At 43.7% G+C, this 20,464-nt stretch overlaps 1 protein-coding gene across 2 annotated transcripts in view; it reads right to left on the reverse strand.

Annotated features, from left to right (window-relative positions):
- Positions 1–20,464, reverse strand: part of si:ch73-22o12.1 (nectin-2) — an 85,812-nt gene that overhangs the window by 30,696 nt on the left and 34,652 nt on the right. The window contains exons 2-7 of one of the 2 annotated variants that reach the window (XM_055013618.1): positions 19,079–19,188; positions 18,115–18,364; positions 15,847–16,140; positions 15,584–15,701; positions 14,848–14,996; positions 2,525–7,309 (exon numbers count right to left, since the gene is read on the reverse strand). In XM_055013618.1, the coding sequence (XP_054869593.1) occupies positions 6,723–7,309; positions 14,848–14,996; positions 15,584–15,701; positions 15,847–16,140; positions 18,115–18,364; positions 19,079–19,188 (1,508 nt within the window). In that variant the 3' untranslated portion in view covers positions 2,525–6,722. Of the gene's footprint in view, positions 1–2,524; positions 7,310–14,847; positions 14,997–15,583; positions 15,702–15,846; positions 16,141–18,114; positions 18,365–19,078; positions 19,189–20,464 lie in introns of those variants that run through there. The other variant, XM_055013619.1, reaches the window with a different exon arrangement.

Here is a 20,464-nt window from a genome sequence, read left to right on the forward strand (position 1 = left end):
ACTTTAACAAAGTAATTTAAACCCACAGATGTTAGACATTTGATTTTCGTCCTTGTGATGTGCTGAGTGGCCTGTACTGCTACAATCTTTTTGTCTTTCACAGAGACTTTAATCTGGCCTTGAAAAAATAACATGCATGTTTGGAATGAGTTCAGATGACTAGCTGGGCCAGTGAAGGACATTCCACTATTTCAACACAAAAACTCGTGCATGTTTAGGATAACTGTCCTAAAACTGAAGAACAGTGAGGACTACGAGCTATGAGTCAAATACAGTGTACTGGAATGCAACACCCTTTTACTAAAACAAACATCGTTCCCAGTTTAAAGATTTGGTAATTTATGATACAGCGTTTGCTATAAAAACATTCAACAAACTGTAAGACACACACAGCTGCAGAACTGATTCACCAAAGGCAGGAAAGAGAAAAGCCAGTCGCTTCAAAGCTAATAAAAAATATGCAGAAACCTACTTTCATAATTGAGGTCAGAGCCAGACACTTGCATTAATCCTGGTGAAGGCCCGGGTCACCACATCCATCACTCACACATCCATGCAACAGGAGAGACCATTCATCACTCACTCTGGGATTTATTAGTCAGGTCTAGAGCTGAAGGGTGAGAGGTTAAAAGAGGAGCATTGTGTTAGCAGTTATCAGCAGAGAGACCAAACTAGGTCTGTGTGCTAATGAACACAAACAGATCATCACATGTTTAATCAACACTGCAAGCGAAAATGCCAGAGCTGGAATTTACATATGCAGTCAAACAGTACACACACATGCTCATCACATGGTTTTAGTCACACATAAACCAGACAATCTGATGAGCCAGAAATCCATACACAAACACATAAATATCCTGAGGAAAACCAATCTGTCTGAACCCAGCGGAGCACTCAATAGGTGCTTAACCACATGAACATCCTTCTTTAGCACACTGTATGACCAAAGAACACACCCACATGCTCACTCTCTAATACATGCCTAGCTGCACACACACACAACTTGGTATAAACAGGGCCACTACCAGCTAGCCGAATTGCCTGAGGGAGGCACACCATGTCTCATCACTGTGAGCTAATGTTGAACACAGTGGTATATTTTAGTGTAGCTGCTGTCACTTTGGCTTCAGATCCAGGTTAATTTCCCCAAGCTCAAATAGGCCAGGTTCTGCGTTACGAGGTCACGGCCTTCACATGATGTGCACACCTTTTTCTATGACAAAGGAACATAAAAATGCAAGTATGGCACAGGCTTTTATTCCTAGCTGAAGCCTAAAAGCCTTGTTGCTGTGCCTCAGTCTTTTACATTCAGCTTGAAAACCACAGTGTGTGTCTGTGTGTGTAAGTGCTCTCTATCTCGCCAACCTCAAATCCAAAGCAATTAGAGAGGCCAGATGGTGGGTTGGACTCACAGTAGATAGTTGTGCATTGATAAAGCAAACCTGCAACAAAAATTAACTGTGACAAGGAGCCAAGATGACACACAGATACACGATGGCATCAAAGCACCAGGCAGACGAGGACACACTGACATAACGGCCATAACTGCCAGAAAACAACTGTCACCATAACGGTGACGTTAAGAGCAGAATCTGATTATGTTGTTTTGTGAGGACACTAAAGGATTTTTTGTATGTAAACCAAATCAGGCAGGTGCCTATGCTTGCATGACCACATACCTGCACATTCATACATAAACCTACCTACACACACACACACACCTCTATTTGCCATTGTGTTAAAATTTGACCAAACCAGTTCAGTTTAGTCAGAGTTCAAACAATGCAGCCTTTGAGAGGCACTCCATTCACTGCGCTTCAGCTTGGCCTGCACATTCCTCCACTGAAAACACAAGCTTCCTCCCTCCAGGAAAACCACTGAAGCTACAGCACCACATTCCTCATTTGTACCCTTTTCTCTGTGACTGTATGGTTTTTGCATGAGCGACGTCCGGGCCCCGCTGAATTATCTTAATATTTATGCACCTTAAAATAAAAGCACGTGTTCTTGTATCATCACCTCTCATGGCTCAGATGAAAAGCCTGACGTGCTCTTTGAACAGCTGCGACATCTACTACATTTCTGTTACCATGTAGCAAGTTTACTTCAGCCATCCAGGACACATATACAAAACAGAGACACCGGGAGGAGGTGGAGCTTGAATACAGGACGATAGCAATTCTATAAAATGGCTTCTCTTATTTCTGTGCTCGGTTTCCCTGAAGCCTGTTATCGCACCTTTGTTGACACGCACGGATTTATCAAGACTGAAACGAGACCAACAGCCAGAGCAGGAAATGAGAGTAAAAAAAATAGAAGTGTCTTTGGAGTCTGAAGGATGGGTGACAAGAGACTGAGAGTCCACTTCATAACCCGATCAATAAATCTATAAATCTAATCAGTAAGAATCAATGGCTGATGTTTCTATTCAATCTGGCTGCTCAGTCATCTAGCTAACCTTAACTGTTAAAGAGACAGAGGGAGGGAAAAGAGAAATACACACCACAAGGAGCAACAGTGGAACATTTCAAAAATCAAGAAAGCTTTAATAGCAACCAAATATGGAAAAAAAAATGTAGAAAGACATGACAAAATGGTGACAACAATTCTAGTTTGTTTTTTCTTTTCAAAGACCAAAACAATTTGAAGATTAAAAAATACAAAAAGAGAAAAAAAAAACATTTTTACACAGAGCAGTCAATAATAAAAAGGACATTTTGGGATAAGACTTTTGTTGTGTGTATACAGTTCATTTGTATCGAAGAAGCACATTTGCCAGTTTTGGCAGCAATCACAGCGCAACAGTCAAGAATAAAGCACTCAGAAAACATAAATTATAAAGCACTGCAAAATAACAGAAAAGTGGGGAAACCATAACAGGAAAAAATAAATCCTTCATGCTTGCTGTCACTGAGTAATACACAAATGTGACACCATAAATTAGTAATCATTTTTCTCTGCTACATATTTATATATTTATACTATGTACACAGGAAGATTTTCCCTATTTTTTTTCTTTCATATGAGTGAGATGGAAGATGTTAAGGCTTTGATTAGTCATCAGACACTGGGAGCCAAAGAAATACTGACAGCATGTGGCTTTCGTGGAAAAGAAAAATACAGAACATTTTGACTGCGTAACCTTGTGCAAGACCCAGTCCGGGTTCGCAGGTTTCTCTAAAAGTATTTTGTCTGACAAGCCTTACTTGGATGCTGGGGTGGGTGGCAATGGTGTGCATCTGTGTGGAGGCGGTCGCACCAGCGGCGGTGGCAGAAAGTGAAGTCAAAAACAACATTTTGGCGGCGAGTAGGAACTACTGAAAGGGATGTGGGGAGGATGAGGAGGTCAGCAAAGTGGCCTTTTTATGAAAGCTGTATCTCCTGCACAGAACAAAACTGAAATGGAAAGTATGTGTCCCTGGATGTGTAGTTGTTTCTGCTCTATGTGGTCACTGATGTCATGTGGAGTTGGACTATGTGGAGGATAGAAAGCAGTGAAGTGTGTGTGTGTGTGCGTGTGTGTGTGTGTGTGCGTGTGTGTGTGTGTGTGTGTGTGTGTAATTGTGCGCAGCTATACAAGCGCTTGTGTGGGCTTGTGTCAGGGGATGGCAGAGTTGTCAGGTATGAGGTGTCTTCTGCACAGTCTGGCAGTGGGAGTTAGCATAATGAGAGTGACTGAGAGGTGTTTGTGCGTGGGCGAGTGTTTCTCTGCATTCTGTGCATGTGTATGTACAGTGTGTGCGAGTGTGTCTTCGAAATGCATAATAATATCTTCAGTTTGCCAGTTTTCCACGGTGACAAAGGATGGCTACTCAGGTTGTAGCCCCAAAGACAGAGAGAGAGAGAGAAGGCCTAAAGTCTGAAAGCGTCACGAAAACACACACCGACACACAACTTACACACACACACAGAGCTGATTCAGTTGCAAACAACCCGCTGCTTGTCTGGTTACGGTATATCTGATAAATTATGAACATTGTGTACATCTTTGCATTGTGCTGACTGTCAGTCAAGGAGATGGAGAAGTCAATTGTCCACAAAAAAAAAGTGTGTCCTCATTGTGTAAAAATGCAAGCAATGCTAACGTGAATAAAAATAGTGATAAAAGTGTAAAAAATCCCTCCCATCCCGACTCAAATCAGCTCTTAGGCTTTAGGTTTTAAACTGAGCTCAGTCTGTTTAGTATGTTGAGACACCCAAACAACTGAGGTATTGATTACAATAAAAATTACATTCTGAATGCCCCCCCTCCCTCCCTACCTGCCCCCCTCAGGCATTTGAGCTTTAAGCTTAGCCAGCCCACAATGCCCTCCACAAAAGTGGCTCCATCAATCTGATATTTACATTTTCATAAATATCCACATTTTCACGAGAAAAATAAAGATGCTTATGTATATAGTACACAGACACCTCACACCAAAAATGTACGTACACCAGTTTTGCCCCTTGTCAATATTTCTTTTTACCCCCAAAACCAAGTATTACACTTATATTTCTCTTTGTAGCAGTGACACACACAAATGCAAAAATAAGTAGTACATTTATATTTGAGTGGTTGTGGCAAATTAGCTGTGTTCAGTAAATTTACTGCACTCTAGGTTGACAGGAGTTGCATTGCTGTATAAGGTAAGGCCATTAGATGACAGTCCTATTGAACTTACTGGCTTAAAATATGCCAGACGGTGTTTAAACACTAAACACTGTCTCTATTTTTGTCATCTCCCTCCTGTGTCTTCCTCTCCTGTTCTCTCTCCGCCTCTCTGAAGGTTAAAAATCATCACAATGACAAACAAGGACTGTCTCACCCATTACAGTTACGAGGTCCGTATGAGTGGTTCTTTCACATCTATAGTTCAAGGTTAAAAACAGCCGTGGTAAGAAATGCAGGCAAGCACAGTCATCTTTTCCCCTGGCAATGGGTCACCCTGCATTTGACCTCATGACCTGCAGCAAGCATCAACCCAGATCTTCGCTAACCTTGCAAGAGGTCAGTACAGTCATTGAAACCACACTCACCAGATTCCCAGTTGATCAAATGGGAGCTGATGAGAAGGCCGGGGAAAAAATAAAATGATTAGCGGAGATACAGTAAAGCTTCTCTCCATGATTGCCCATCACAGTCACCCACCGGCTATGTGGATAAAGTGACGCATGCTAATGTACACACTGAGCCTCACAGGCAGCGGTGTACAGTAGCCATTGAGTAATATTTGTCTGAGTGGGCCTTCGGTGGCTCGTTAAAAGGATAAATTAACAGTCAGCAGACAATCAGGGATTCTGTTACATCCGGTCATACGATAAACTAGAGGAGGAGGTGGGGACATCTGTGCAGTTGACTGAACATGACCACTCCAGGTGGATTAGTCTGTCCTGGCATGTCAGGGCAGGCAGGGCTGGAGCAGAGTAAGTGGGGTATTTGACACATCGGGAGTAGTAAAATACTCCCCTGGTCTCTGCAGCCCTGACCTCGTCACTGCCCAGGATAAATCATAAAGTCCCCATAAGCGCTGAAGAGAGGGATGGACAAAAGAGAAAGAAAGAGGGAGACAGAGAGAGAGAGAGAGAGAAAGAAAGAAAGAAAGAGAGAGAGAGACATTATGAAGAAAGAAAGGGGAGTGAGAGAAGAATCACCACGTCATTTAAGATAAGTGGTGGCAATCTGTTGGTCCCAGCTAAGCGAGCAACTTCACGGTTCATTACCAATCAAGCTCCTCCTGTCAGGAGTGCTCTGAAGAGATGACGATGAGAAGGAAGAGAAAGGAAGAGACGTGCGTTTCTCTAGGCCTCCTCACTCCTGCATCCCTCTCTCCACTCCTTGACCCTGTCAGATTGGCTACACCTCATTCTCTCATTTCTTGTTTACTGTCTCTTACCTTGAGGCACAGTACAAAAGTTAAAATGTGAATACCTTCTTAAGAACTTGGCTCAAACTCTTCTAAACTGCCACTTTGTTAAATTCATCTGCTTTTATATTTGTCCAGGACATAAAGACTTTATGCTCTTGAAATGTTGTGTCTACTGTTGCTAATAGTTTGTACAGATGTTCATCTATGTCTGAGAGAAAGGCAGCGGAGCGGGGAGAAGAACTCATCCATAAACAAATATATTGGTTGCGTCTCTAAACCAGTCTGTGGTTACGGTCTATACTTGAAAATAAAATGATTTCCTGTCAAACCATCACAAGCTACTCAATGCCCACCAAATGTCACAGTGCAACACATTAGGGAGGACTGAGAATTGCTGGCAGCCTTTACCACTTCTAATGTTTTCGTGAAAATTAGAGTGAATATGAAAGTGAGATGTATAGATAGATATAGCTAAGCTGGTGCCATGATTCCATTACCCTACTCCCACACTACATTGTTTCTGTTTTTGCCTATTTGCCAAGTGTCAAGGTCCCAGTGATAGCAAGAGCATGAGCACAAGTGGTGGGAGACAGGTTGTTGTTTTTCCTGCTTGCCTTTCAGTTCTTAGAGACCAGATAACAGCAACAGTCCTTTCACAATGTCCCACCACACCCTCCTTTTCATTCAGTCCATTCTGGGGCTGCAATGTGATAAATAGGCTATATTTAAAATCAATTTTCAAAAATAAAAGTGGTAATTATTTTCTTTTCTCTTTCAGACAGGAACAAGACCCTGGAGCCACAAAATCCTCAGGAGGAATTCTCCATCCTGCCATTGTCGCCTCCTCCTCTCCTCCTCTCCTCCTCTCCTCCACTACACGTAAACTGCAGTCCGTGAGATGACAGAGCCATCCCGCTGGGACTCCATGTCATCATCCAGGTAGTCTCCAATCATATCATCCTGGTCGTGCGGTGGGCGGAGCTGGAGGATCGGGGCCCCTCCGCTAAACTGGTCATACCTCTCATCCTCCTCCAGCTCGTCAAACTTCCTCCTCTCTGCATCGTCTAACTCATTGCTCAGCAGGATGTCCTGGGCAGTCGGCGTAGCGGCAACAACTTCAGGCCGGCCTCCAATGGTGAGTGGCTGATGGTGGTTGTTTTTCTCTCCAAGGCCCTGGTAGGAGGAGCCTTCATTGCATACGTAGATGGGGCCGTTGTTGTTGCCACTTCCAACACCACCGCTTCCTGCACCTCCTCCTGTGCCATTCTTGCTGGCCTTCTTGCCCCCACCAAACATGCGTGTCTTCATGTCGCTGCCGCCATTAGCACGGTATCCCTGCTTCTGCCTACGGCTAACGGTGACGAGCGCAGCGATGAGAGCGCCGACCAAAAGGAGGAGCAGCAGGGAGCCAATCACAGCTCCCGCAACCACGCCAGCATTGGATGGGTTCTGTGGGGGTTCTGCAGGAGGGAGAAGAGGCAGGGGGAGAAAGAGGGAGAAAAGGAATATGATTGAGAGAGGAAAAAACACAGACCATCGGAGAGGGGGCATGAGGGTACACAGAGACAGCATAAAAAAGGGCAGGAAAGACGGAGAGGGAAAACAGAAAGAAAGTAGGAGGTTGGATGAAGTCAGTAGGCTAGTCTGAACTGTATTCAGCCAAGTGTGTAAGAGTGCTGAGGTGTCAGTACAGTCAAGTGTGTGTGTGTGTGTGTGTGTGTGTGTGTGTGTGTGTGTGTGTGTTTGAGGATGTGTGTGCTGAGCTTCCTGCTACAATGACATTTCCTCCTCTACCTCAGAGCTGCTCCTGTCCCCATTCCCACAGCCACGTCACAACAACGTCTCAGCAACGTTTCATCTTGCGTTGCCCTTCAACAGACAGGGTAGTTCCGAGGCACACTACAAATCACAAGGCAAGGCAGGTGGGGGGAAAAAAGGCAAGCTACATCCACATACACTCGGGGAAGAAGTGTGCCGGGCAGAGCAGGTGGAAGCCATGCAGAGGCGGAGGATGATGATGAATGGAGGAAGGGGAGGGTAGAAACTGGGTGAAGAGGAGGAGGAGAACGTGGCGAAGGAGGTGGCGGATTGACTGAGTGACAAAGTGACACAGCGGAATGACAACTCCTCCTGTTAGGCATGAATGAAGAGCAGGGGGACGGGCTGACAAGACTCTCCACTTCTGTAAACCACAAGCACTGTGTGAGTTGCACACAGCATTGCTAAGTAAGTCACAACTGCCCTGATGCACATGCATACACACGAAAAGAAACCATTTCAAGTAATTTTCATTTGGACAAAGCTTTGTTAGAGTGCAAACTGCCTGAGGAGGGTGTGAGTAAGGCTACGGCTCTGCCATGCAATAAACACTATTTCTGTTTGCGTGCGTCTGTGTGCTTAAAAATTCCCAGGGATAAATGGTGGTGTCTAGATCAGGGTTGTGAAGAAGTATGACTTGTCAGCGCTCTTTTTCTGAACTCATACATCCCACTTTGTCAGCATCATTCTCCAGTGATATGAGTGCTTTATTTTGAAGATGTTATTTAAACCACAATAGAAATAATCACTTTTACAGGCACGGCATTGTTCTAATTTTTTGATTTATGGTGGTAATAATATGACCAAGATTCAATGTCAACGTTGATATCAAAACAATACTATCCTTGCTTGCTGGCTATGTTAGCAGGATTTTCCTCAAAAGCATTTGAAGTGCATCAATTAAGCTTCCAGCCATACAAAATGTGCCTAAATAAAACATAATTAATCACATTAAGATACCACATTAAATATAAGTTGGTGCTTGGTGTCATTGAACAACCTAGTTATGATACTATGAGTAAAGACACGGCAAATACAAGCAGGGTGTTATTGCTTTGCAGGTTTTTAGGGTCATGAGTTCAGAGCCCTTTATGTATTTTAGGACTACCAGCAATCACAACTCAGACCCATATCTTCTATAACTCAATGGACACACAATATGAAAGTAACCCCAACAGAATTAATGTTGCTTGCATCCACTGTACGGTCAACCAGATGGCATAGGGTTACAAGACAATATGTAGACAACATAAAACAAGTGTAATAACTCAAGGGGGAAGGATGAACACATTAGAAAGACAGTTTAGATTTTATTCTATAAGCTCTGTCTGCATGTCCTCTTCAGAGATTTAAAGCCTACTTGTAGTAAAAAGGAAAAGTGAGGCTTCAATGTATATTATTCCCACTTTCAGTTCAAAGCATTCAATTTTGGGAATTATGATGTTTTTGCTTTTTTTTAAAAATGGCACTCACACTTGCATTTATGTGACATTTGCATGCCTTGGACACAATAAATAAAATGTATTCATGTTACCTTTCAACATGGCATGTTGCTATGGCAATGTATTTTGGAGTGTGTTATCAATCACTCCTAAGTGCTCCACCTCCACTTAAGTGTGGTCAGATGAGTTACATAATACAACCAAATAAATCAAACAAGCTGTGGCGAGCAAACTCATTTTTAATTTTAGTCGCTGCTGGTTGAAAGCGATCAGGAACTCTTAGCTAAGCTGAACATCCTCTCTGGTGCACTTGCTTTTCTCTCCACTGTTTGCACTTTCACCAGCTGCTGCAGAGGATTAAGCAGTAGACGCTGCTGTTAAAATCCCTGCCTATGTTTGAAAGTAGCAAATAAGCCCCATTCTTTTTGTCATTCCCATTTGAAATCCAACAGGAGCCGGCCCCTCTTGTTAAGTTTACAGGGAGCTGACAGAATTACTCTTGTAACACTGATTCTTGTCGAGAGAGAAAGTGCTAGCCTATCGCTGTCTACACTCGTGCTCTGCTTTTTTCTGCTTTTCCTCCACTACCAATTTTTCCATCTCTGCCTTCACTTCACGGGTTGTCTCCTGCATACATTCTCCATCTCCCCTGATGTGGATATTTCTGCTCTCCTCCTCTGTGATTCATTTTTAACGTATGCCTTGGGAAAGAATTAATATAGTGGATACATTTTCTCTTCATTTCATTCATTTTGTCCATCCAGTCTCCTAAAGCACACTGGCTCTCTGGCTGTATACTCCCCAAGCTGTGCTAAACATTCCTGTTCACACACGAGAGTGAGAGCTAGCTCTGCGTCCACTTTGTAACAAGAACACAGGAAATGCATTATCACCTATGGCCCCGTGGAGCTCCACCACATGCAACGTGCCAACAATCTCCGTGCAGACCCCGGGCCAGATGCTGCCACATACTCCCATCACATCAAAGGGAATTGCACTAAAATTTAAATGCTAATTCTCTCTAAGTTCTACTCGTCCAATTATTTCTAACGCATCATTCAAAAGTCACTTCCAAAGTATGTGCTAATACATTTTTTTTTGTGGGTTCATCATTCCAAGTTCTATTCTACCCTTCTGGAGACAACACTTTAAAGATTCAAAAGAGTGACGCACAGGAGTCACTCCAGCTCCCACTACAGGCTCACACACTTCTGAACAAAGCACCAGTGGAATATATCTAAGTGGGTGAGAAGAGGACATCTTATAAACACATGCTGTTGGATGAGCAAGCACAACGCTGCAATATGCATGCTATGTGGATAACCGGGGATGAAAAAAATATAAATCACGCACATGCACACTGATGAGTCTACACACACACAAAAAAAAAACACGCACACACACATGTACTGTAAAAGCCAAAAAACAGCATGCTTCTTGTGAAGTCATGTCCCACACGACTGTAAGCTTCAAGTGACCGCAAGTAATGAGAGAGATGGAGTGGAAGTAACATTTATTGCAGCCTCCCAAAAATATGCACGGTCACATTCACATACAAGCTCACACTCACACACCATTATGATCATCAGTGGTCTAACGGCGGACTGGGCTGCACCTAGGGCATAGCTTAATAGTATTCTCTGTTAGCATGTTAAGTTATTGAACAGAGCTGTGTGTGTGTGTGTGTGTGTGTAGTGTGTGTGTGTGTGTGTGTGTGTGTGTGTGCGCGTGCGTGTGTGTGTGTGTGTGTGTGTGTGTGTGTGTGTGTGTGTGTGTGTGTGTGTGTGTGTGTGTGTGTAGTGTGCGTGTGAGTGTGTGTGTGTGTGTGTAGTGTGCGTGTGTGTAGTGTGTGTGTGTGTGTGTGTAGTGTGCGTGTGTGTAGTGTGTGTGTGTGTGTGTAGTGTGCGTGTGTGTAGTGTGTGTGTGTGTGTGTGTGTGTGTGTGTGTGTGTGTGTAGTGTGTGTGTGTGTGTGTGTGTGCGTGTGTGTGTGTGTGTGTGTGTGTGTGTGTGTGTAGTGTGTGTGTGTGTGTGTGTGTGTGTGTGTGTGTGTGTGTGTGTGTGTAGTGTGCGTGTGTGTGTGTGTGTGTGTGCGTGTGAGTGTGTGTGTGTGTGCGTGCTAATGAGGGGTGGGAAGGGGGCCAGTTGCAGGCTGTGGGGAGACTTGGCTCCATCAGACCTGTTCTCTGGCTGTTCTCGCATGGCCGGAGACATGCACAGACAGATGCAGGCAGGCAGACACACACACCCTAACTGAGTGGAGGAAAAATAGCCAAGCCCCTTGCCCTTGAACTGTCTTCTTAGATGATTCTGAAAATAGGAGAGAATAAGCTGAATTGAGAGGAAATCTCTTTTCCACTGAACTGAAGAGCCCCTCAGACCATGTGGGGGATTCGATCAGGGGCATTTTACTTTTTTGAAGGTTAAGCTGAGCCGCCTCTGCAAGAAATGGTGAGCAGAAAACCAAGACAGAAGATGGAAGGAATCTGGGTTAGTCACACAAGAACCCCCCTCAGAGGAGTCAAGAATGGAGGGATGGATGGAGGGATGGAGACTACTAAGCTGTGATTAAGGAAGAGCTACTGGTATTTAAGATTTAGGCTTAGAGAGAGAGAGATAGCATGGGAATGGGAGGAGGACAGAGAGAATGCTGGTGGCAGGAGTCTCTTCTGTGCAGGGAGATCAACGGCAGACTTACGAAGACTAAAAGACAACCTGAGAGAGATAAGGAGGATGAGGAGAGAGCATATGCTAACTGAGAGGATCTGAAATGCAATGAAAAGAGCAAACTGCAGCAAAAGAGATGGCAAGGGAGAGAAACGTCGAAAGAAAGAGGAGAGGAAGAGAGCGGGGCAGGATACGTTTGTGTGTGACTGAGCAGCAGAATCAAAGATGGGTGGAGGAAAGGCAAGGAGAAGAGAGGATGTCTATCCCTCCCTCTCTGCCCCCATGTGCACAGGCAAAGACTGAGGGCAGTAGACAAATGTGAGCACACAGAAACACACTAATGTGTATCTCTGTGTGTGTGTATCTCTGTGTGTGTGTGTGTGTGTCATGCAGCTATGGGGTAAAAGCGAGTGGGAGGCCTGCTATGTAGCAGGTGCTGGCCATTTCACGCCTGTCGGCCCCCTTTAGCCTTGTTTGTCTACACACATTCACATTAGTCTCTGCGGGTCTGAATCACACCCTCATATGGAATCATTCTACTTCTTTCTTACACTCTGTTTCGACTATCATCAACTCTTTTATTTAATCTCAACAATACTATCCTTCTTCCTGAATACTTCTATCCATCTCTCTGCTTTCTACAACTCTCCTTCATGCTGACACTTGCTGGTTGCCTCAGTCACCTCTTAACTGCTGACAAATTTAGCTCACATCTTATCCTCCTCCTCCTCTTCCTCCTCCTCTGCCAATGAGTAAGGGAGAGGAGTAGGATCAAGAGAGGAGGTGGTCGGCAGCAAGAGAACAAGATGAGATGGGGGAGGGAGATGACAGGACAAGGAGACTGTGGGAAGTTCAACATGGAAAGCGACCAGACCAAAAAAAAAGAAAGAAAATAAAAAGACGTCAGAGGAAGAGAAAAAGCAGAAAGAGGAGAGAAGAACGGTGGAGGAGTGGAAATATAGGATAAAAGACAGAGCAGGAGAGGAGTGGATGGTGAAACGAGAAGAGCAGCAGCCAGGAGCTGAAGCAGCAAAGGGTGACTGATCCGCTCTGAGAGGTTTGGAGACAGACAGAAACGTACACTATGCTGAGAGATAGTGGAGGCCAATAGCAGAGGAGATAGGATGCAGTGGCACAAGATTCCCATGGGAGTTTTAAATGCTGTCAGCATCGTTCTCTCCCTCCATCCCTCAGTCTTTAACTCTCCCACTCTCTGACTATGAGGACTGTGTGCTGGCACTGATTGGTCCAGATGCACTTTGTAGTCAAAAAGCACATGCCTTCATCTTGCTCCAGCCCTCGATCTTTGCATCGTCCTTGCTTGTTGCTTGTTATACACAACAGGAGATGGTGACATCCTTTGTGCTCCAGAAGCCGTTTACACCACTATCGTATGCAGCAGTACAGAACGGCCCCAGAGGAGTGGTAAAGGCATGTGATGGCACCACAAGGAGGCAAGGGACTTGAAGAAAGATTTGAAATGAGAGAGAAAGAAGAGAAAAAATGTGTAAAAAAAAAAAAAAGAAAGAAAGAAAGAAAGAAAAAAAGAGCAGAGTAAGGAGAGACCGAGGAAAAGGACCAAAAAGAAAACGAGGACATGATGGAGCTGGGTAGCTCTTAAGAAGAAATGTACTTTTCTGCCCCTGTTATGGGATGGGTTTACCCTTGTGTCAGCAGAAAATAAGTTCAGGTAAAGTGAAGGCAAAAGAGTGACTGGACATGTATTTTGTATGAGATGAAATGCAGAAGCTGAACCCTGTTGGAGGGTGTCCCTAAAACTCCTGAGAAACAGCGGCACAAATCTAACTGTCAGCATTCTGGATGATTTAACTGTAAAACCTGAGGTGATACAACAGGCTTTATGCCATATGAATGTATACACCTGAAAACATACACGCTTTTCACAATTAATGACTCGCAAACACACATAAAGTATGAATGTAAATATCCTCTCAGCTATACCCAAGACAATATTTACATTCACCTCTAGCATACAGAATCGTTTTGAGTCGACTATATCACTTGTAGTGATTGCAGCTTTGTACTAAAGACTGTGATTCTTCTATGATTACTGACGGGGCCGAGGTATTGCTGAGAAGCTCTTTGGTCATTTCTGTGTTCATGACTTTAGGGGGGGTGAAATGCTCTCTCTCATGTAAACAGAATAAAAAAAGTTAAAAAAAATACCTGTGAGAATGACCTGCTTGTTTATGTCTACCATTCACACTGGGAATTACTAGCAAAAACCTTGTGGGAAAAAAAACCTGCTCTGCAAATGCCATGGGATGTAAAGGCAGCAACCTTGGGTACGACAGAGGCTTGGATAACACTGTTTGTACTGAGTGCATGCAAAGAGACACAAAAGTGAAATGCCTTCACAACAGCACACAGAAAAAGAGGCATAAAGTTGACAGAGAGAACCCAGAAGCACATGAAAGCATGCACACACACACACACACACACACACACACACTCTCAGACATTCACACGCATATGCATACACAGCATGGACAGAGCAGCCTGGCCATCTACGCCTAAACTACACACCCAAGATGGTCCTCAGCACATTGAAGATGTGTGTGTGTGTGTGTGTGTGTGTGTGTGTGTCTGTGTTCGTGTGACATTTGAAGCATAGCAAGGCGTATCCCTGGGGAAGCCATAAGAGCATAAGAGCACAGAACACCAGAAAGTGTGTAGTTTGTGTGATGAAAGTGCACTTGCTTCCAGTTCATCTGCTCAGAGGGTAGATTTTTTTATCAGAAAAAGTCAGGGGAAGGTTTACAAGATAAATGAGACCTAAGTGAGTCCCAAACGTGTTTATCGATTTACTTCTGACTGTTTTATTGATAAATTTACCATGTCCAATTTATTAGCAAATTAAGAAATGTACTACTTATACAAACTACAGTTAGTACTAGTTTTAATCTATTGGGCAGGGTTGATGTGTGATGACAACAATTACTGTAATGCTAAGTTATATCACAGAGAAGTGCACAAAATAGGCACTTTAACAGTTTCTTCTGACAAACACTACATGTTAGATTGTGGTGTGCTTGTGTTTCATTTAACTCACCTCTGACCATGGCTGTGATCTGATCTCTGGTGGTCCCTATGCGGTTGGTGACTTCACAGACAAAAGTGGTGTTTACAGCGTCATCCACCTTCAGTACCCTCAGCTCATTGCCAACGATTTGCACTGTATCTGGTAACACTCCTGACATGCTGTTTGGACACATCAGAATAAGGAAGTAGAACCATGAGGAAACCAAAAAGAAACACAAGGCAGTGGTTTGTTTGACTTGAGGAACAGTGAGATAGAAATTTCCAGAAATGTGCTGCATTGTGCAGTGCCATCCAGTTCCACTAATCTTGATCAGCAGTGCACAACCAATCAGTTTTCCAGCTAGCTCAAAAAGCAATCCATTTTAACACACTACTGGAAAACACAACGGGGACAGAAAGAAAATCAAAAAAATCTCATCTCTGCAGTTTTAAGACTTCCTTTTTTATTATTTTGTCAGTTGTAGCTGATAACAAAAAAGGGGAGATACTGTATTTCTCATTATACAAGGGTTAAATTTTGAGTCACAGAATCCATTATGAAAAATTACATGGCTACCCCCATAATCAGAGCACAGTTCTGTAGCGGCAATAATAAAAGCGCTGATTACAGCTCTATGAGGATTGTGGACTTGGAATGAAGGGTAAGAAAAGGAAACTGTAAGGAAAAAAAGCAAGGGACACTGGGAAAGACAGACAGAGGAAGAAACATGACAACAGAGATTGCAAGATGGATGATCGGTACTCACGTCTTCCAGTTGACAGAGGTTGGAACGGGGTTTGCAGAAGCCTGGCAGATGAGCATCACATTTGTTCGGCCCACGTACCAATTATTGTCATAGCCAACGATAGTCACCTGAGGGGGATCTGGGGAAAGAAGAGATGAAGGCCAAGAGTGAAGAAAAATACTAAGTTCAAATAATCATTCTGAGGTTTGATTGGCAAAACCGATTATATTAGAGTGTGGACAGCAAAGGAGTTTCTGGAAGAGTAAGTGTGTGTGGTGTCTTACACTGAACTGCCAGCTTGTTGAGCAAACTCTCAGGTTTGACCTGGGTCCTGTGCGCCACCACGCAGCTAATGTCTTTCCCGTTGTCGGCTGCAGTAGGAGCCATCCGGTACTCGCTGGTCACCGTCACAGTGTTGTCGGCCCCTGGCTTAGACACTGTTGTTGCATTTCCATTGACTGTGGTCACCCAGGAGATCTGGGCAGCAGGGCGGCCATCCGCAGACTCACAGCGTGCCACAACGACCGGCTTACTGCCTGCCACCACTGTCACGATGGAGGCTGAGTTCTGAGGCTTAGCTGATGGATGAGGGACACAATGATGCAAAAAGTGGAGGGTGGAGACAGGAAGAGACACAGAGTGGCATAGAGAAGATTAAAGGATGCAGAGATAGATAAAAATGGAAATAAGACAGCTGAGGGAGAAGATGATGTGCACCATTACTGATAGAAAATTTGAGCCACCACCCTGGCAAAAAACAAATCCAAAACCTCAACCTCCAAAGATCCTCTGTCCCCTTTCTGACCCTCTCTCTCTCTGTATACTCACTTTATCTCTCTCCAGAGTCTGCATTGAAAAAACAATTACAAGCACCAGCGCAAACACACTCAAATCCTGACTCTTCTTTCCATTTCTTAAATTTATTCCCCCTCTACCCCTATCACCTACCACTGACAAACATTTTCCCAGACTGACCAAGTGGATTTCCACAGACAATTTCTAAATCACTACATGATCTCAGTCATCCCTCACCCCCTCTACTCTGTCTCACTCTTCAGCTGCCCTCCCTGATACTAATGTAGGATCAGGGGAGAGCAGGCAGGACAGGAGCTGACAGCAGGCATGACAAGCAGCAAGATCAATACACTGCCTGAGGGAAAGCATAGGGGGATGATGCTTTGGAGAGAGACGAGAGTCAGGCAAAGGGACAAGGTGCCGGATCCAAGGTTAGACGCATGGTTCCATTGCATTAACAAGAATACAATTGATCTGACAATGCCACTTATATTATCAATTAGGACTAGCTGTGCATGCTCTTAACCTGCACATTACCTTCAGGGGAAGGAGTGTGCTTGAGGGAAGCAAAAAGGGACAGGCAGAGTTGCAATTAAAATTATATTTTGCAACGTAGATATGCACATAGTCAATACAGAGAGAAGGTTAACAAATTAAAGTAAAAACCAACATTGAGCTGCTTCAGCTCACCCTCTCACAGATTCAATCAGTTCCTAAAACTCTGCTCGAAAGTTAAACACTACTAGACACAGAACTGTTTTTTTTGATACAAAAGCTAATTTAACTGATTAAGATAGTTTGGGATAGTTGGTTAATTCCTCTCATTATGAAATGTTTTGACTACTACTGTACAATTGATTGGCGGTGTGCAAACCATGACCCTGGAGCTACAGATCTTTCAGAGCAAGTTTCTTTTGGATTGTGCAGGGTTTGAAAAGTGGTTGTTAATCAGTGGTATATCCTTATGCAAGGAGACAAGCAATTAGCAATTTTGTGAGTCCTCGGGAGGCATTAGCCATTAACTAACCTAGTGTACATGTCAGCAAATAATAATGTCAGCAATAACAGTAACAAGCCTGGGTGCTACCCCGACAGAGCTGTAAAACCAGGACTCAGTGTGATGAACAACACTTACAACAACACAGCTACTGTGCATCCTTTAAAAAAAGATTTCATGGTTTGCCTTTGAAAAAGTTATGTCTACAGACAAGAGATAATGTTGCAATTGTTTAATACTAACTTACAGTAAGAACTTTTTTCAGTTAAGTAGGGCCAGAAACATTACTTGGACATGTTAATCTTCAAATCAATGACCACAGTTTATTGTTTCATCCTTAACACCTTCAGGGTTGACTGTCACCCTTTTCATGATGTCAAATAAATCTAGCACTCTTCCTCATTTGGTGTGTTGCTAATCATTGCACCTACGAGATTACTCCAGAAAAGAACCGAGGCACCGTTCCAGATTCAAGCTTGTGGTTTTACTTTGAAATCTGACAGCTCCTCATGAAGGTTTCAAAGTAAAAGTGAATTTAAGCATATTCTTAAACAGCACGTGTTGAAATATCATTACAATTGTATTTGCTGAACAAAGTGCTCAGCTGAGCCCACAAGGGGTAACTGTGAAGTCCATATCATATGACACATCATTTTCATGCAGATTAAAACATTCATAATCCTCTGTGACATAAAGCAACTGCCTATACTATGTGTTCTACTGATTTCTAAACAGTGTGTAGATCATGTCAGTGACTTACCTAGCATGACCAGGTAAGTGATGCCCTGCTCATTCCCAATGGGGTAGGTCGCAAATTCGCAAATGTACTTCCCCTCATCTGTCATCCTAACGTCGCTTATCTGGATGGAAGGGTTGGCCAAGTCTGGAGGACTCTGTGTGAAGCTGACTCTGCCCTTCACAGGTGACTTGGGGTAGCTGGTATCAAAGTCGGGGTGATACACAGCTATGTTCTTCCTTTTTCCTTCCTTCGGCTCATAGATCCATGTGACCTGCGATGGAGCATGCACAGGTCAGTGCTTAGCATGCTACAGTGACAGAGAACGACAACAGGCCTCATTTATCATGGCACTGATAAGTGACACCGGAGAGCATTTTAAGACATCCACATATGAAAGCAAACTCTACAGGGCTTGTCTACTTCTACAGGAGTAATACTCTCTCAGGTGTTCTTAGTGGAACCAAGCACAGTATTGCACTTGTCACTTCATTGTAATGCGACTAAGAAGTGCATCTATTCAATCCCCTACAGGAAAATTAAGCTGAGTATTGTTTGTTTGGAGTAATAAAACATCAAGTCCAAATGTGTTAAAAGCCTACTGCTGGCCTCAGGATTATTTCTGTGGGCTATGATTTGCTAGATTAAGGTCTGCTGCACCTAATAAACACACATGGATCCACATTATCAGTTTATGGTTATTTTAAATGTAGTAAATCGCTCTTATGCGCCTGCAGGTCTACGTTTCACGCACCAGCAGAACCAGGTCAATAAGTAATTGTTCTACTTTATTTTAGAGGAAAATATCCAAATGATTTGTGAAATTATCACTTCTGTATTTGCTTGCTTGAACTGTGAAAACAATCTACTGTAACAACTTGTATTGTGTCAAGTCTGCACAATGACCTGCCATTTTTAGGGTGAAAAACCAAATCAAATACTAACTAAAACAAGAAAAACCAGTGCATCGTGGCAGTGTGTGTCTGACCATTGTGAGCCGGATCCCAGTGGCATCAGTGAAGGCACAGCGCAGGTTGATGGTCTGGCCAGGATACGACAACACCTCAGGCTCTACCTTCACCTGCTGACCTGATGTTCCTGAATGAAACAAAGAAAGAGAAAGAAAAACATTAATCTCTGCTCTCACTGCTAAACTACAGGAGGAGAGAAAAAAAGGAGCACAGAAATCCTGTTGGTACAAAGCCTTGTGATGATAAATGAGGACAGTATGGAAGTGTCTGGTACAACAGAGGACAGCATTAGTGAACCCAGGCAAGTAGGCCAAGAGTCTGGTATCTCTCCATGACTGTACATGTGTGGATGAGCGGCTGAAAAAAAAGGGCACGTGTGCTGCAATAAAAAGAGGAAAGCCAGTTCTCTTTTGCACATAGGACATAAATCATCTAGATGGGTTATGCTTTTCTATAGCCTGCCATTTGCTTTGCCGAGACATTCCTGTGTAACAGCGAAGAGTCAAAATAAATATGCTGTTCTTAGTGTGTTGTGTCAGTGGGTGTGTGAGAAACCGAAAGAGTCAGGGAGCTTCAGCACAACAATCTGTTCACGTTCGCCTGTATGTGTGTGTGTGTGTGTGTGTAATCCAGGTCTCTGTGAAAATGTAATTACTTGTATGAGTAAGCGCGCATTAGTGTATGTCAGCAAGATGGCACCTGTTTTAAGTAAGAGTGGATTACCTGCGGATACACAACTTCAAATATCTGTAGCCGGGGCTATATGTGTGAATGTGTGTGTTCGCGTGTGTGCTCACAAAGTGTTTAAGCTACACACATGGAACAGCACCAGTGGATCACAATTTGCCCTAAAGACAAACAATTACTTGCAAAACTAGTTCCACCAGTTTGTGCTACACTAAAGCTGTTGTGTTGAAACTAATATGATCTGGAGGGCTGATGGAACACACACACACACACCAAACACCCACACACATGAAACCCATACACACAGATAAGAGGAAAGGGCAGTGCTGTCTTTGTGTTTTGACGAGCAATAAACACCACACCTTCTCTTCTCGAGGGAGACCTGAGATGTCAATATGGAGGACGAGAGGAGGGAGGATTGAGTGAAAGACTGAGTGGGAGAGTGGAAGAAAACAAGCCTTTCCTAGAATAACACCAGCTCTCCCAGGACCAGCCCAATTTACAACCACAAAACAACCCCCTAGTAGCCACAGAGGAACCTCTGGACAACCACTAAACAGCCCGTGGGAGCTGCACAGAGCCCTATTGGGCTGGAAACAGGAACAATTTGCTCTTTTTTTCCCCCTTTCTCTCCCTCTTTGGATGCACATACTGTATATAAGCATATCTGTGCAAGTCGTCACACAGCAAGCATGTGCACATACATATAAAGCTCA

The sequence above is a fragment of the Amphiprion ocellaris genome, chromosome 9, assembly GCF_022539595.1.
Source record: "Amphiprion ocellaris isolate individual 3 ecotype Okinawa chromosome 9, ASM2253959v1, whole genome shotgun sequence".
NCBI lineage: Eukaryota > Metazoa > Chordata > Actinopteri > Pomacentridae > Amphiprion > Amphiprion ocellaris.